Source organism: Scomber scombrus, chromosome 1 (genome assembly GCF_963691925.1).
Source record: "Scomber scombrus chromosome 1, fScoSco1.1, whole genome shotgun sequence".
NCBI lineage: Eukaryota > Metazoa > Chordata > Actinopteri > Scombriformes > Scombridae > Scomber > Scomber scombrus.
This window is the reverse complement of record NC_084970.1, coordinates 29,860,415-29,878,917: the sequence shown is the minus strand read 5'-3', so window position 1 is coordinate 29,878,917 and position 18,503 is coordinate 29,860,415. Positions and strand designations below refer to the sequence as shown.

At 38.6% G+C, this 18,503-nt stretch overlaps 1 protein-coding gene across 2 annotated transcripts; it reads left to right on the top strand.

Annotated features, from left to right (window-relative positions):
• The first annotated feature begins 1,130 nt into the window (after positions 1-1,130).
• On the top strand, positions 1,131-18,481 carry LOC133978764 (paired amphipathic helix protein Sin3a-like). 2 transcript variants are annotated; one of them, XM_062418228.1, is made up of 21 exons: positions 1,131-1,556; positions 5,637-5,853; positions 6,569-6,748; positions 6,977-7,083; positions 7,214-7,538; positions 7,756-8,007; positions 8,169-8,321; positions 8,679-8,840; positions 9,226-9,312; positions 9,427-9,545; positions 9,775-10,000; positions 10,319-10,435; positions 10,671-10,909; positions 11,014-11,197; positions 11,494-12,076; positions 12,202-12,371; positions 12,747-12,920; positions 13,036-13,128; positions 13,862-13,956; positions 16,385-16,592; positions 18,251-18,481. In XM_062418228.1, the coding sequence occupies exons 2-21, from the start codon at positions 5,659-5,661 to the stop codon at positions 18,467-18,469; spliced, it is 3,888 nt and encodes a 1,295-aa protein (XP_062274212.1). In that variant the 5' UTR covers positions 1,131-1,556; positions 5,637-5,658; the 3' UTR covers positions 18,470-18,481. The 2 variants fall into 2 exon arrangements, with proteins under 2 accessions (XP_062274212.1, XP_062273458.1); XM_062417474.1 differs by having other exon boundaries at positions 8,667-8,840.
• Positions 18,482-18,503: the final 22 nt, after the last annotated feature.

Below are 18,503 nucleotides of genomic sequence, written 5' to 3'. Positions count from 1 at the left end.
ATGTGGCAAAAGTTCATGCTCTACTTGTTCTTTACCAGTGTTGGGGAGTAACTTACACGTAGCGGCATTACGTAATTTAATTCCAAATAAATGTAACTGTGATCTATTGCAGTATAATAACAATGACTTATGAACATGTTGATGATTACAAAGGAGGTTACATCTGAAGTCACACCTTTAACATTTTGCTCAGGAGGAGGGTTTCCTCATTTTTCAAATTTAACATGTTACTGAATACATATATTGCTGTTTTTAATTCTTTGATATAAAACATCTTTATTTTATATTCCAAAAATCTACATGAACTAATGAATACATTTTCAAATGAGAGATAAATATTGCTTTATAAGAAATGATCTCCCTTATAAATCATGTCAGGATCCATGAAAAAGCCCCTGAGCTTAATCGGTACACTTACACTAAACGGGGTTTCAGCAGGTTTGAACAAGTTAAATTGAAGACTTTTTAAGACCATTACGAATTAAATTTAAGACCGACACGAAGTATGCAAAAGTAAGGAAAAAAACGCAGTCCCAGAATTACTTTCAAAGTAACAAAACATCTGATCTTGAGTGTGACACCAGTGCTTTCACATCAACTGTGCCTAATTTGAGGGACTTCTTGCAGATAATGCACTGCGCTTCAAATTGATTGGTTTTAAACAACTACTGAAATCTGATTGTTCAAGCCAACACTACCTGGATCCTTCAGAAAGAACTTCTCTGAACGCATTTCTCTGAAAAAAAAACCAACAACAAGAAAAGTATGCAACATATGGATGGATTTAGACCTTTTTAAGGACTAAGATTGAGACTATTACATTTTAGACATTTTAGACTTTTTAAGACCCTGCAGAAACCCTGCCTATAACAGCTGAAAACATTTGTTATAAAATTACAAAAGTAATCATAAAGTAATCAAATGTAACAAGTTACATTATTTTGATTAAATAATTTAAATAGTGACATTACTTATTACATTTTAAATAGGGTAACTAGTAATCTGTAACCTATTACATTTCCAAAGTAACCTTCTCAACCCTGCTATTTACACACACACATTAAATATGTATGTAATATAACTGTAAAATAATCATCCACCTGTTATTGTACCAGTAAAGCTGCAAAAAAGCACAAACCTGCACTTGGGAGTGACAATAAAAAACTAAACCAGACGCCTTTAAAAAGAGGAGATACCAAGAGACAGGCTCTTTTTTTCTTTCTTTTTTTTTGCCTTTTACTGTATTTGTTTTCATTTTTTCAGCTCTGACCAATCCCAGTTCAGACTGGGAGGAGACCAGCCCGCCTTCAGCGAAGCCACACCTCTAAATGATCAAGGAGCTTCATACAGACTGTTGTTAGCGACGCAGCCTTGCTACACGGACAATTTCAGTTCTTTTTGGGGGGGAGACATTTTTTACCCCCTTCCTCCTCCTCTTCCTCATCCTCATCCGACTTGAGACCACCTTTGCAAAAAAAATAAGAAACCCTCACATCTTTTCCAAGGTTTCTCCTGGTTGTTTGGGCCCCGTTTAAGGCTGGTGGCAGTCCTGCGAGGTGAGTTAAAACCTGCTAGCTGTTGTGCTAACGTAGCATTTACACTTTACACCATAACCTTGCCCCCTTAGATAGACACACGTATATAGCGAGCATGCTAAATAAACACCAGGCTGCATATTTGTTACGACTTAATAATTCATTTAAAAGTCATCCAGCTGATTATTTTTAGGATAGGTTTGAGTTGCGGGCGTCAATAAGTTAAGCTAGTTTGAGTGAAGCTAGCAAGCTAAGAAGCTAACTAGCCACCATGATTTAGCTTTGACAAGGCTAACGCTAAAAAAAGCAACACTTTTTGTTTTTTATCTTTCTCTCGCTCTCTTTCGCGATGCATTTATTAATATAACCGTGTAATTAATAAGGATCTCTCTATAAACTTCTCTCGCTTAATTTGGATGTTTACCGCGATGTTAATGTAATGTAATGTGTGTGTGTGTGTGTGAAGGCTAGTAGCGGCTAGCTCGACATGCTAACATGCTAACTGACCCTAATCACCAAATAAATACATAAGTAACCATCTTTAACGTAATTTAACTGCGGTGCTGTGATGTTAAGACACATGCCACATTTTAAATATGAGTCTGAGGTGTCCGGTGTTTGTTGTTTCTTTTTGACACCTATGTATAACAAGCAAAAGGGTAACATTAATATATAGGTAGCCTTCAACATGTTTCACTGTAAGCAGGGACACCGTCACTTTCTTTAAAAATAAAATACATACGTAGTACCATTTAAAAAGGTCAGCTCATAACTTTTGGGCTATAGGACGAAAGCCAACGTCAGCCATCAAGACAAGCTCACGGAGAGACGGATGGCGTTAAGCTCGGTGTGTTTGGCAGAGAGGGGGAGGGGATGAGAGGAGAGAGAGAGAGACAGCGCCTACATGGCTGCGAAAAGAAGTGTAAAAAAAAAAAACCTATGTCGTATGTCGAGCAATTTTTCCGCTCTGTATGCCGTTTCTATATATATATTTGAAGCTGGATATGCAACAAACCAGCAAGACCTCAGCGACTCAAGCCAGCACCGTGTTTTCAGCCGATATTTGGTCGGTGTTGGTGGAGGTGGTGCAGCAGGGCAGCGAGGCACAATGTCGTCTCTTCCCCCCGCTGGACTAAATGCAATGACGTTTGCTTAGGGAGCGTCAATAACTTACTGATTTTCTTCTGCCGAAAAATATTTGGACTGTGCAAGTGAGAGCCTCACAGATAAACTTAAAAATATGTGTGTGTGTTTTATGTGTTTTTTTAAGTCCAGGGTTGGAATTGTTATTAAATGTAATTATAGGTTACTAGTTACCCTGTTTAAAGTGTAATAAGTAAGGGTGTGATTAGTTTAGTTTTTAGTTAGTAGTTAGTAGTAGTTAGTAATATTATATACACTCAGCTCAGGAGACAAGATGATACACGATATTGGGTTCACGAGACAAGGTGAGATTTTAACACTAATTTTAAGAAAACTTCAATGACGAAACATAACTGGAAAAATATTCCTTTATTTAATGTTCCATTTTTTTTCAGTAAATGTAACAGATTACATTTACATTTATTTTGTAATTAAACTACATAACGCTGTTACATGTAACTAGTTACTCCACAACACTGGTGTTCAGTCTTGTTCAGTTTCATATATATTTCACTATTTATGTATTTTTAAAACCCATTTATCTAGCTTAGGCTATACATGCTTTAGTATGGGTTTTAGTATTTTAGGTGTTCTCATGTAATTGTCAAATTGGTTATTTACACTCACCGGTCACTTCATTAGGTGCACCTGTGCAATCTAATGCAATCCAATACAGTTAGGGTGCAGTATCTTGACTGGTGTTCCTAATATTTTGTCCACCCCATTAACATACATGTGAGGAAACAATATATATTAGGAACACCACTCAATATAATGCACCTCAGTATGCCACTACCATCCACTATGACCTCAGTAATAAACAAAGTAAAATTATTACCTTCTTGACAATGTCAACAAAAACTGACAATGTATATCCTTAATAAATGTAGAATTTAAAGCAGAGCTTTTGTATTGGACTGAATTAGATTGCACCTGGTGTACCTAATGAGGAGGACAGTGACTATGTCATCATATCAGGTGTTATTTTCTGTAAAATCACTCAGCAATTTTGCTGTTAGTGGATCATATCACTCTTTATTTTCCTGTTGCCACTTATGAATAATAGCAGGACATTATATAGTAGTGAATTATTGATAACATTGTGAAAAGCAACAAAACAGTGTACATACCTAAAACCTAAAAGTGTAGCTTTCATACCTGGACACTAAGTTTTTGATTGGAACAAATAATTGAGAAGGGCACATTTAGGATCCCAAAAACATTGCCCAAAAATAATTAATAGCAGTTCAGATGCATTAATGTCTGTAAAATTTCAATTGTAGCACTGTAATGCTGAAATAGTGCCACTATTATAATTGGTAGAATACAGATTTTTATTAAATTAATGATTAACACCTGGTAAAAGTTTTGTAAATTAAACTCCTACATTATTATATATGTTTATGTTTTTATTGAGTGAAGTGATCATCAGTCCTCTCATGAAGCTGCAGTTCTTTTACGCATATGTATTACTTTGAGGACAGTCCCTAACCAGCTGCCATAGAGACTCTGCTGTAAAATGATAGGAAGCCCATTTAGGGAAAGCAGCGCTCTAACATTTTTGCATAATACTTTCTCACAGCCGTTTGATTTGATGCAGGTAGTTATTCTCTTTTTTTCATTCTGACTTTTTTTGTCAGTGCCTGTTTGTGATTTTTATTTATTTATTTATTTATTTTGAGGTTTGTAAACTCAGTACGCAAAAGTTGGCTCTCTTGTTTGCTTGGTATGGCTTGCCATGTGTAAATAAAGGTATTGAATTTGAAATAATAGCGTGGTTTAAACAATTCTAAACAATTGGTGGTTCTAAACAATTTTCAAGTCTCTCTATCATGGCTACAGACTGTTAAGCGTTATTGTGCGTATAGACTAGACTTAACACAGTGGGGGAGTTTTCATTTCAGTGTTACTTCTCTTAAAACAGTGTGAAACACCAGCAGTTCAGATGTCAAATTGTTATTGTTGAGTTGTACTAAGGAAATGTTACGGCATGATATTACATAAGAGAGAAAAAACAACATTTTTGCACTGACATACTTCCACTACAATGCATGTGGCATTGTTGCTTTGGATTGACACTTAAACACGTTCAACAACCTCCGATATACATACACACAAATGTATATATCCTCATTCAACTGATTAATTATAATGTATAGATTTTAATCACTGTTCTGCTTAGTCTGCAGTTACAACATCAGTGACAAAGAAAGAAGCGGTTTTGTCAAGTTTCAAAGAAAAGTGAAATATGTTGTCAGCAAGGAAAGTTTGTTCAGGTGTCACTGTGATGAAGGAAATTTGAGCTTAAACATAACTCTGCCTTCCTCTTTTAAGTGTTGGGAATATTTAAATCTACCCGTTATATCAGTGTTTGACAGCATGCTGTATTTTATATCTTCATTCACATCTGTGTTTTTCACTTGTGATGGCAGCAGTTTCTTTCTCTCCTCTGTCCAATTAAATTTGCTCACTTTAACCCTCACATAGTGTTCATATTCTGACTCTTAATTATTCTCTATACCAGTTCACATTCATAAATTCTCCATCAGTCATTAATACATGTTTTATTTATCTTATGTGGGGGGAAAGACATTCACAATCACTATGTTATGGTCCAAAAGAACATTTTATAGAATATGAAGAATACAACAATATGTTTGAGCTGATTTTGAATTATTATTTTTTAATAAAAATGGGTCACATTTGACCCTGAACAGTATGCAACATTAAAAAAACACTTAACTGAAGTACTTTACTTTAAAATGTTGATCACTTGATGATTTCTAAAAGTATTACTCACTACCCCTGTCCAATCTTTGTGTCCTTTTCTTACTACAAAGGAAATATGAACAGTCTGCACAGTCTTGAGGAATGCTTGAGACTATTCGTTAAAGTTCACAGATTAGATAAAAACCAAACAAGCTGTTAACTGTCCGTCTGTCTTTATCTGTCGTGCAGCCCCTTTGAGTATGAGTATACAATGAAGAGGCGTGTGGAGGACCAGGAACCAATATTTGCATCTCAGCAACAGCAATCACGTCGCCCCCCAGTTCAGGGTATTGCAGAGAGCTTCCAGCACCGGGCCCTCGCCCCGGCCCCTACTGTGATAGAGGCAGCCGCAGACAACATGCAGCCCTCCACCGGCATCCAGTATTCTCTCCCCCAGGGCTACCAGGTATGGTGCAAGAAGTTGGTGCTTGAACAGGTTCTTAGATTAAGTAAATTGCCTTTAGTGAAAAAATTAATGAAGCCCTATTGAGTCAAAACTTTTTAATGGATGTGGCTGGCCATTTTCTATACTTTTCTTATTTTCTTTTCCAGCTTATCTTACTTACTCTGTGCCATAGACCTCCGTTGTTATCCAAAAACCATTAAAAACATGTCACACCGCTGCACTGGGTGACATGTTCCTCTATTCCTCAAGATGGTTGCTACGGTAGCTTGTTTAGAAACGGCTTCAAAGTGTAAAAACAGCGATGAGATAGTTACCTTCTAAAGTAAAGTTCCCAGTACGATGCCACTAAGTATGCGTGGGAACCCCCTTCTGTTTACAGCTTTGGTAGCTTGTTCTGTTATGTAACACAACCTCTTAACTTGGTACTACATTATACATTTCTCAAAGAACTAGTACAAATCAAGAGGTTGTGCACAACAAGCGAACAAGGTTGTAAACATCTGATCTTTGTTGAATTGGCTCTGCACATAAGATATGTTGATAAATGGAAAAATTGAGAAAAATCACCAGCTAAAATCCTTTTTAAATGATAAGTTATGTAGCTATCTATTGTGCTCACTTTGCATTTGATTATTTATTTAAAAATTGCAAAGAAAAGAATAATTAAGTGTTTTTATATATCTAGAAATTGATGTATATTTCTTCCTCCCAACAGGTGCCTACAATGCCTCAGAGCACAGGTGGTCATGGACATAACAGCACTGCACCTCATGTTGGGCCCCATGCACACAGCATAGCAGTTCAGTCCCAGGGCCCTGCAGTGGTCCAGGGACACGTTCATGCACCGGCACCCTTGACTTCAGCCCAAGGACAGCAGCAGTTTCAGCGACTGAAGGTAACTACATACATACATGGACATAGTCCTGAAATCAGCCAGTCTAGGCAAAGTATTTTAATGAAATCATGGATGAAACCAAAAAATAAGGAATATTTATTTGACATGCTTCAGGTTTTTACATGTTAAGTTGAATCACTTTTTTTGTTTCTAAGCTGATGTTTATTCTGCAGTTAATGGTTCTTTGAGGGGGATTTGTCAATGAATTTTCACACTTGTCCTTTGTAGGTTGAAGATGCCTTGTCCTATCTGGATCAAGTGAAACTGCAGTTTGGGAATCAGCCACAAGTTTATAATGATTTCCTTGATATTATGAAGGAGTTCAAGTCACAGAGGTCAGTTCCAATTTACATAGACAGCCTTTCTATGTGTTAAGTTTTCACATATTAAATAATTAGAACAATATCCGTCATCTGCTTTGAGGAATCAGACACTAAATTACCATAATTTCCTCTGTCACTACAGCATAGACACTCCTGGAGTTATCAGCCGTGTGTCCCAACTCTTCAAGGGCCATCCAGACCTCATCATGGGTTTCAACACTTTCTTGCCACCCGGATATAAGATCGAGGTTCAAACCAACGATCTGGTCAATGTGACCACACCAGGCCAGATTCACTACATCACCCCTCATGGTATCTCTGTTCAAAACCTCCCTGTAAGTGGAGCGCCCAGCCAACCTGCAAGCCAACACCAGCACCAGAGTCTGCCACAGGCTGGCCCACACACCACCACGGCCACTACCACCCCACCCATCCCCGCCCAGCCTGCAGCAAACAAAACCAACAAGGTAGAATATGAGCTTCTATATTGGTTCACCAAATTGAGTGTAGCAGACTAGAGTCTTATTTGTTCTGTTCCATAGGCTGATATCTTATTATTATCTAAATATTTTAAGATTTGTTCAAAGATATCAATAACTTGTCGTTCTTGCACACCAAACTGAATCTTTATGTATGTTTTAAGTGTCATAACATGTTTACGCACTTCTCTGTTAATCTCATAAGCCAATGCAGTCTCCAGCCCACACCCCCACCAGCCAGCCCAACCCGTCTATCCCATCCTACGCCTCACCACGCTCGCCTTCGGTCCAGTCCCACACTCCTGTGAGCAGCACACCGTCTGGTGGGCCGCCTCTCCAGAATAACCAGCCTGTGGAGTTTAACCATGCTATAAACTACGTCAACAAGATCAAGAACCGCTTCCAGGACCAGCCAGACATCTACAAAGCCTTCCTGGAAATCCTGCACACATACCAGGTAAGGAAATGCACACCAATAACAACATATTCATTCTTTGTAGTATATAAAGGACTGTTGGTCCCCGGATTAATTTGTGTTGCCACCTCAAAAAAGGAAGTGAGATATATCCAGAGTTGACCCTACTACTTACTCCTTTCTTTTAATTACACATTTTCCAGAAGGAACAACGAAATGCTAAAGAGGCAGGAGGCAACTACACCCCAGCACTGACTGAGCAGGAGGTCTACACTCAGGTGGCAAGGCTCTTCAAGAACCAGGAGGACCTGCTCTCAGAGTTTGGACAGTTCCTCCCTGATGCAAACAGCTCAGTAGTGAGTCCCTGTTAAAACACCTCCATGACATGTCGAACTGGACTTTATGAAATGAATAAGGTTATTTTTGTATTTGTGCTTGGCTGTGAAGTGCAGAAGTCTGGAAGTCTTAAGGTTAAAATATTTAATCTTTATAGTACAGTTAAATACAGAGGAAATATTATTATAACAGCAACATTGCTGTAAAGTAATAACGTTTTTAATAACTTTATTTTGAAACAGTGGGCTAAACATATAAATAACTTGTTCTCTTCATTCAATTAAGTGCCTCGACCCTTATTCTTAATCTTTGTAATAGTTGATATTATTTGTCTGTCATCTGTTTGGTGAGGTAACGTTGTGTAGTTCTCTTCCCAGCTGCTGGGCAAGACTGCCCCGGACAGGGCAGAGTCAGTCCGTAATGATCATGGCGGCACAGTAAAGAGACCCCTACTAAACAACAAACAGAGACTGAGCCAGAACGGCCTGCCGATCAGGAGACCTGTGGGAGTGGGAGTGGGAGTCACGCCCCCAGTCAAGGTACACACCGCTCTACATGTTGACTGCATATATTTAACTTATTGTACTGTTTATGTCTTTCTGTCATGATTTTAGACCTAATGGGTCATATATTATAGTGTATATAAGTATATTTATAACCAGTTGCAATGGCACTTTATTTGTGAAGAGCAAAATGAACAAATCCTACATTTTAGCCATGCTTTTGGACTTTTGAATTTGTACACACAAGTATTTTTGGCCCATAACTCCAAAAAGAAAAAAAGTTGGTCAATATGTGCAAGTTACGGCTTTTAAATCATCTTCAGTATGGTATTTTGTTCTATTTAAACATCCTACTTTAAAAACAAATGAAACAACAATTGAACATTTTTCATGTTTTGTCAAATCCTCTGTACTCTTGCAGAAGAAACCCAAATTAGTGATGAAGGACCACGGCATGACTGAAGTCAGCAAACACAGCACCAGCACTGAAACTATGTTCTTTGAGAAGGTCAGTACTGTTAAAAATCAATACTTATTGTTCTTGTCTTTTATGAATGAATTTCAGAGGAAGGTTTGTTAATTTGTTTTTTTTTGTCCATCATCAATGAACACATTATAACAGGTGAAGAAGGCTCTTAGGAGCTCTGAGGCTTATGACAACTTCCTGCGGTGTCTGCACATCTTCAACCAGGAGGTGATTTCGCGTGCCGAGCTGGTCCAGTTAGTCATCCCATTTCTTGGGTGAGTTTACACATTACACAGTCTGTTGGTGATGCAGATACATACACCTAGACCACATTTGCCAATGTTTTATTGCTTCTGTAACTGCACTTCTGTGCATTGTTGCTAAAGAATTATTTTATTTAAAAATATCATTATTGTTTATCGCTATAAATACCTGTCAAACACAGAGCTTCACACTTCCTGTTTACTGCATTTCACATTGTTGTCGTTGTGGAACACTTCACAGAAAATTCCCAGAGCTTTTCACATGGTTTAAAAACTTCCTGGGCTACCGAGAATCGAGCCACGGGGAATCGAGCCAAGCAGAGAGTTTACCCAAGGAGCGTGCAACAGAGGGCATCGCCATGGAGATTGACTATGCTTCCTGCAAGAGGCTGGGGTCCAGCTACAGAGCACTGCCAAAAAGCTACCAGCAGCCTAAGTGCACAGGGAGGACGCCACTGTGCAGAGAGGTGAGTCCCTGAAATCTGCGTCTTAAAGTTTAAAGTTTTTTCTTATTTAATGAATTTTTGGTTAAGTAGCTTTAGGTTAGTTAGGTCAAGATATGTTCAACATTACAAATTCCACTTTAACACAGCATAGCAGATTGCCTTTAACATCCAAAACTTCTAAAATGCAGAAAATCCTCATATTTGTGAAGCTGCAACCAATTCATGTTTACTGTACACCACTGAAATTAATCATTGATTATTTGTTGACATTGTCACAACTAAGAGCACTTTCTCACTGCTTTCCTGAGAATAAATAAAGGTTTGAATGTGTATTTGCAGGTTTTGAATGACACATGGGTCTCATTTCCATCATGGTCTGAGGATTCTACAGTTGTAAGCTCCAAGAAGACTCAATATGAGGAGCACATTTACAGATGTGAGGATGAGCGCTTTGAGGTGAGAAATACTCAGTCCACTCTAAGTAACAATTGTAGTCTTGTTTGGTTGTAAGAATGTGTGGAGTCGAGAGGTGGTTGAAAAAATGTAGATATACAGTTGAAAAAACCCTGTTAATGTCATTTAAAATAATAGAAATGAGAGTTGATTGGCAAAAGCTTAAAAAAAATAAATTAAAAAAACTTCACATAAAAGGATTCAGTCATTAACTTCTCTGTGGTGGCGCCCCCTATAGCTGGATGTTGTGTTGGAGACCAACCTTGCCACGATACGAGCCCTTGAGACAGTGCAGCGGCGGCTTTCTCGCATGTCTGCTGAGGAGCAGCTGCGCTTCAAGCTGGACAACACATTGGGCGGCTCCTCAGAGGTAATTCACCGCAAAGCTATCCAGAGGATATATGGAGACAAAGCCCACGACATCATCGACGGGCTTAAGAAGAACCCAGCTGTGTCCGTCCCCATAGTGCTGAAGAGGTTAGTTAGATTTCTTATCTTTTCATCTACTTAGGGCTTAATTTCATACAGTTTAATTTAGAACCACTTAAGTTTGTGAGTCACTTTCTTGTCACTGTTTACAGGTTAAAAATAAAGGAGGAAGAGTGGAGAGAAGCCCAGAGAGGCTTCAACAAAATCTGGCGGGATCAGAATGAGAAGTATTACCTGAAGTCACTCGACCATCAAGGCATCAACTTCAAGCAGAATGATACCAAAGTGTTTCGCTCAAAGACCCTGCTCAACGAAATCGAGATGCTGTATGATGAGGTAAGGAAGCAATGATAGGATAGATGGAAAATAAGGAAAACATAACAGCATGTGATGCATGATTTATTTGTAGTTTAGCTCAAACAAGAAGAGATAAAACTGTCTTTGAATCTTTTTGTTTACACACAGCAGTGAAGCTTTTGATACTTTATAATTACTTTTGAAAATTTGTAGCTTTAAATGGGATTTGGAGCATCACTGTCTGTCATTTAGACATTTGACTCTCATACTGTACACTACTTTCTCAAAAGAGAAATCCTTAATGATGCCAATTACCTCCCGCTTGTGTCTTGTAGCGCCAGGAGAGAGCATCAGAGGAAACTGCCACACCGCCTCCCAGCGGCCCACACATGAACCTGACCTATGATGACAGCCAGATCCTGGAGGATGCCGCCGCCCTCATCATCCACCATGTCAAAAGACAAGTTGGCATCCAGAAAGAAGACAAGTACAAGATCAAACAGATCATCCACCACTTCATCCCTGACCTGCTTTTTGCTCGGCGAGGTGAGCTCTCTGATGTGGAGGAAGAGGAAGAAGAGGAGGAAGAGGACATGGAGGTGGATCAAGACGGTCCCAAGAAGCACAATGGCCTGCCAGGCAACAGCCCATCAAAGTCCAAGCTCCTCTTCAGCAACACGGCGGCTCAGAAGCTGCGGGGCACAGATGATGCTTACAATCTGTACTTCGTGAATAACTACTGGTATATCTTCCTCCGTCTTCATCACATCCTCTGCTCTCGTTTGCTGCGAATCTACGGGCAGGCGGAGAAGCAGATCGAGGAGGATGCCCGCGAGAAAGAGTGGGAAAGAGAAGTTTTGGGGGTCAAAAGAGACAAAAATGAAAATCCAGCAATTCAACTTAAGATGAAGGAGCCCAGTAAGTGCAAAACATTGTGTGGTTTGTTTTGTTTTAATATAATTGTTATAAAATTCTCACGTGGTGTCATATTGTGTTTTTTCATTATATAACCAATCTTTCTGCTGTCCATTTTCTCATTACAGTGGACGTTGATGTAGAGGACTATTACTCTGTCTTTTTGGAAATGGTGCGTAACCTTTTGGATGGAAACATGGAGCCGGCTCAGTACGAGGACTCCTTGAGGGAAATGTTTACTATCCATGCCTACATTGCCTTCACTATGGACAAACTCATCCAGAGCATTGTCCGGCAGGTCAGCACGCACAAGATTTTCATCATTTGATTTGATTTTTATTCCACGTATTTTCCAGGGCAGTGTCATTAGTTCATGAAAATATCAGAAAAATTATATTGAGCTGAATTTTTTCTTTTAAGAAGAGCGAGGTGGGTTAAAAAGAAAAACTCTGCTTTAATAGAGAAGAGCTGCATTTCCTGTTTTTCCCTAAATAACACATTTGTTTGTCTGTGATAGATAACTGAACCCTTCAGTCATTGGGTGTGTTGCTACTGTATCTATCTATCTATGCTACTGTATCACTTGTAGCCTCTGTACCGATAAGAGTGTGAACCAACAAGGTCAGCGAACTCACCTGTTGCACACTGACTGCTTCTTTTTTTTACGTCACAGCTCCAGCACCTTGTCACTGATGATGTTTGTTCACGTGTGACGGACTTGTACCTGAGCGAAAGTGCCAATAAAGCCACAGGAGGCACGGTCTCCACGCAGGCATCCAGAACCACAGCAGAGAGCACCTACCAGCGCAAAGCAGAGCAGCTCATGACCGATGAGAACTGCTTCAAGGTACACCAAGCACATCAAGCATTATCATATCTTTGTGACTCAGTCTGCACTTCTTTTGAGCACTCTGCTTATAGACATGTGTTTTATACTTTTCTCTCATTGCTTGTGTGTCCAGTTGATGTTTTTGAAGAACCGAGGTTCTGTCAGTCTGGCCATGGAGCTGCTGGACACAGAAGATGACAACTCTGATGAGCCAGCCGAGGCAGAGGTAAGACTCAATCAGTATTATATCAGTATACAAACACATGAACACACACAGAGAATTTATTAGGTACACTGCATCTGTGTTACCCAGTGGAACAGATTTGCACTAAGTGTGTCTTTTTTAAGGTTTGAATGGTGAAGTTTAATTATGTTGTAGTGTTTCTAATACTGTGTCCACCAAAAGTTGACATAAATTGGTATTAGTGCTGAAACAGTTACTCACTTACTAAAAAGCTTAATCACCAGATAATTAACTACACATTTGTTTAAAATGTAACTTTCTGCCTCTCAAGTGTGAAGGTTCGTTGCTTTTCTGTGTCTTAAACTTTGTGTTTGGGCTGTTGTTGGACAAAAGTGATTTTAAAGTGTCACTTTGGGCTTTGAGAAATTGTGAAATGTTTTTTACTCAATACTCAACCAAATAAATAATAAATCTTGATCAATCAATGTAATCAACAGTGAAAATAAAAATTAAATAGAATCCTAATTGGTATAAACAAAATATATGTTTTATTGTAGCAACATATAGTAGTAACAGAGTTATGAGTTAATCTCACCCTAATGGGATCTCAAGGATTAAAGGTAAAATATTCCAATTTTAAAAGGCCATAACTACTTGTCTACCTTTTCTGGGTGAATTGGGGGATGCTACCTCCTGTAACTGGTCCAAAAAGATGGAGATGTAGATGTTTATTTATGAGAAACGTGTTTATCTATGTTTGCTCTGTCCCCAACAGAGGTGGTCAGACTACGTGGGCAGATACCTGAACTCAGATTCAGCCTCTCCAGAGCTGCGTGAGCATTTGGCCCAGAAGCCGGTGTTCCTCCCCAGGTGAGGCCCCAGCCATGTCTCCCTCTTGTCTGCACACTTAAAACTTCTGTCCTGAGCCTCTAGTCAGCCGAGCAGCCACTCCACTGTTGACAAGCCAGACCAGCTGCCAAACAACTCATTTTCAGAGATTAAAAAAAAACACAGTGGCACTTTTTACAAGCTTGACTTAGGAAGCTCTTTCTATTCACAACATTTTGGGGCATAGGAGCTCTGCCTTAATAGTTATGGACAAACAACGAGAGTTTGAGAAGGTTAATTTACAAGAGGGACTCCACAGTTACAGTGCAACCCATGTCTGGAAAGAATCTCATTGGCCATGAACATTTTTTCAGTTTCTGACGTCTGCCTCACGTAGAAGATTGCACTTTACATGGCCATTCTTTTAAAAAAATAAATGGAATTTATTTATTCATCGATTGAGTTCCTTTTTAATGGGAATTTTATTTATTCATAGTAAGGTTTTTAAAAAATGGTTTTGGCTTGATCGTGGTTTTGAATTTCCCGCTTAGCAGACATCTATAAGGAATCATTTGGTTTGATTATTCACATTGTATTGAATTTAAATGCTGATTTTTTTCATTGTGTAACGTGATAACAAAAAGTCTTTGAACACGCAAACTGAAAGTAAAACAAATGGGTTTCACCTTTTTGTCATTTTATTTCATTTTTCTACGATGTCTTTGACCTGAGTTTGAGAGACTAAAGCTCTTGTTTAGGACCTGAGTGACTTTGTTAAGACAGAACAGTGAAGTCATGGTTTTCTTTTCTACCTTATCATGCCCTTTGTTTGTGATTGTATTCAAATCAAAGGTCCTGTATGTGACTTAATCACTGTTTGCAATTGTAAATGTTCAAAAATGTCCATTTTGTTTAAGTCTGTTATACTCAGTGTTATGTTTGTAATAATTTTCAGTGGAAACAGTGCACTCCCGTTGCAACTTTTTGTTGTTGGGTGAGGTTTTTTTTTTTCCACTGGTTTTGAGAGAGATTTGTGCTCAAGTTTTTTAAAACTCTGGTCAAGCACATTATCTGCAACACTTGTACAGAGGAGTAGGGTTTGTAAATAAAAATGATCGTCTAAATTGTATGTTCATATGTTGGTGTATTTCTTTCCTGACACCTCAGAGCTGTGCATGGAGGCGTGGTTGTGTCCGCTCTGTCTTAAAGCTCCAGATGAGTGTTGTGTATATAATGCTTGTCTGTCTTTGATTTTCAATGCATTTTTTTTCTTTTTGTTTTCTTTTGTTATATATTTTTTTGAGATGGCTGTCCATTACCATAAACATTTCAAAAAAGCTTTTTTTAAAATACAGAACAATCTTGCTATTAGTTTTCTCTTATTTAACCCATTGCATAAATCTGGTACCTGACTATGATTTATCATTGGGCTCACCCACATCTTGTCCTTTTTTTCCCCCCATCAAATCTATGAGAGGTCAGCAGCACAGGAGGTCTAAAGAAGCCCTTCTTCACCAAAAAAAACCTTCAGTGGCAGTAAAAAAAAAAAACAAATCTAGCATTTCCTTTTTTCCAATTGTGTTGGGTCTTCATCTCATGATCATAACACTCTGTACATTGTTGGTGGAAGTATGTGCACATCAAAGTATTCTCAGCTCATATTTTTTTGGATTGGTTTCCGATCAGGCAGCAATTTTGTAGTTGTTTTTGTTTCTAACAGTTTTACCTGAAATTGGCCTCACTGTCATTGTCTTTTAAGTGGAGCCCTGAATGCAAAAATATGCTTCATGGTTTCAGTCCTCGCTCTCACCTCTACCCTCTGTGGTAAGTACACATTTAAAACTTTCATTCAGGTGGGGTGAATATTTGCATTTTTTAATTTTTAAAAAAATATTTTATTTATTTTTTTTATTACCTGCACAAAAATCGGGATCAATTTCCAATTTAAAAGGAATATTTGTTTGCCAAGCATATTTAGATTTCAACTATGTGGCTGTTCAACGGAAGTGCACTGTAAAGAAATATTACGACTGCTGCCTCTGCTGCTCTTATAGATCCACATTTCCCACGAATGATTTGACTCCCTATCTAATTCTGTTACTCGGTGAGTTGCAATGCATGGGTTTAAAAAACAAACAAAAAATTATTGTTTAAAGGGACAGTCCTCTCAAATTTGACTTAGCTCTCAATTTAGATTGTTAAGATCGTGTGTGTATGATGGCTGACTACAACCTCTTTAAGCTGTTAAAAAAAACAAAAAAAAACGCACAGTGCATACTGTCAAACACAAAATTGTGTCATGTAACATTCTTAAATGAAAATAAAAGTTGACAGATTTTTAGAAATTTGTGCGAACTTTCCCTGTAAACGTGATACACTCTTTTGATGAAGAGCAGGATTTTTTTTCTTTTTTTGTTTCTTTCAGGTCAGCCAGTATTATTCATGTCTGTCAATCTCTTCTGGCTTTCAGGAATTTGAGGAGGATAAGGAAGTGCCAGAGAGGATGGGAGCAACTGCAGCAGGAGAGAATGTCCAAGAGCTCCTCCGACAAGTCGCAGGACGGCAAGAGTGAACTAAAGATGGAGTGCATGTTCAAGCTCAACTCCTACAAGATGGTGTACGTCTGCAAATCAGAGGACTACATGTACAGGCACACAGCACTCACACGGGCTCATCAGGTAAGCACAGAAAAAAAAACGTTGTCATCAATTGTAATCAGCTACAGACTTTCGTACTTTTGTCTGCTTCTAATTATTATTAAACGTTAGTTCATCACAGAGACATGGGGAAAGTAAATATTTAAATTTGTCTTTCACCATCAGGAATATTTCAACAATTTCTCAACAAAGTGGGTCACAATGAGTGAACGCACTAAAGGCCACGTGTCCGGTCACTTGGTCACTTTATCAGAGAGTTGAATTTAAGCAAAGCATGCAAAGTGGATTCATAGATGCGTGCAGACGCAGATTCACCCGGGCAGTGCAAATATGTGTCTGCACAAGTTGAAACTGTTTCAACTTGAGTGAAACATTTTTGTGAATACCAGAGCTTTATGAATGTGCTTCACTGGACATTTACGGGAGGGAAAAAGTAGAGAGACTGGAGGAAAAAGACAGAAAAACACAGAGTTGAACTGAACACAAACACACAGATGCAGTTGGCCCGCTTGTTGATATCTAGTTTACAGCTAACAGGCAGTTTGGTATTTTGGCTGTTTGAGCCAGTGGTCAAAAACATGCGAATGATGCAAGGCAAAAATTTGCTTTGTATTCTGTCTGTGCACAACTATAGAGGTTAACATTTCAAAACTGTGAAGAACACAGTGTTGCATTTCTATTAATAAACTCCTAGTGTGCAGCCAAGCACTCTTTAAACAACAGAACGTTGGTTTCAAAGACAAGAAGTGTGTACAAAAGGATCTATAGACAGTTTAGAATATTCCTATTTGCAGCCAATAATAAAATCATGTTTAATCATGTTTACATTTTTACACTCTGCATAAGGATTATGTAGCTATAATGATGTGTTAGGGTTTAGTTTAGTTTAGTTTATTAGAATTAGGAATTAGGGGTCACAGGCTGGTTGGACAAGGAGAGCATACATCGTGCTCTTGTACACAAGAGAAAAACATTATTTTACATATTTATACATTATCAGTTAGTTTTAGTAGATGCTTTTCTTTCTTTGTCTGTTGTCATTATCATAAAACTACAATTTAAAAACTTGACCCAAAAACTCAAGCTTATAGAGGTTATTTTACGGTAAAAGCCATTTTTAGTGATAGTTTTTTCATGTGTTAGCAAGGTGGATATTTTAATATTGGTTGTTCTATCAATAACTATTCTTTTAAAATGATTATAACTCTTTAATAGGAGATATTTTCTTCATTTTTTTTAATCATTCAGGTTTCATTTAAAAACATGCAGTGCAGCCCAGACTTAAATCTCTTGGTTTGCATGTTGTTTATGGAAACGTATTTTAGTTTGAAGGTGATGACAGGAGTCCTTCAGCATTCATCCTGTGGTGATACGATGCCCCCTAGTGAACGCAGATGATCTCAGCCTGGCACACACAGACGGGCCATCACATTCAAATAACATCTCACTTTTGCCGCCTTTAGAAACGATCGTCCTCATTGACGAGAGGAGTGACATTGCCACAGGATGAATGCTGAGATTTAGACCTGAAAATAGCTCTCTGCAGCCCAGTGGATTGATTAATTTGTTATATCTGGATGAAGATGACCTTTACAGACATATTTTTCTCTGTTTTCTTAGTTTTCTGTGTTGGTATCACAGCAGCTTAACTGCATTTCTCTGCTCGATGTCTCTTTCAGTCGCAGCAGCGGGTCAACACACGCCTGCACAGACGCTTCCAGAAGTGGCTGGACTCTTGGGCCAAGGAGCACGTGACGAGCGACATGGCTGCCGACAACCGCAAGTGGCTGATGGGAGACGGGCAAGAAGGCCTGGTGTCTTGTACCACCACCTGCAACCCAGAGATCCTCCATTATCTCAACGTTAACAAGTACCGGGTGAAGTACAGAACACTGTAGTCTCTCTGAAAGATAAACTGTGGCTGTGATCGTC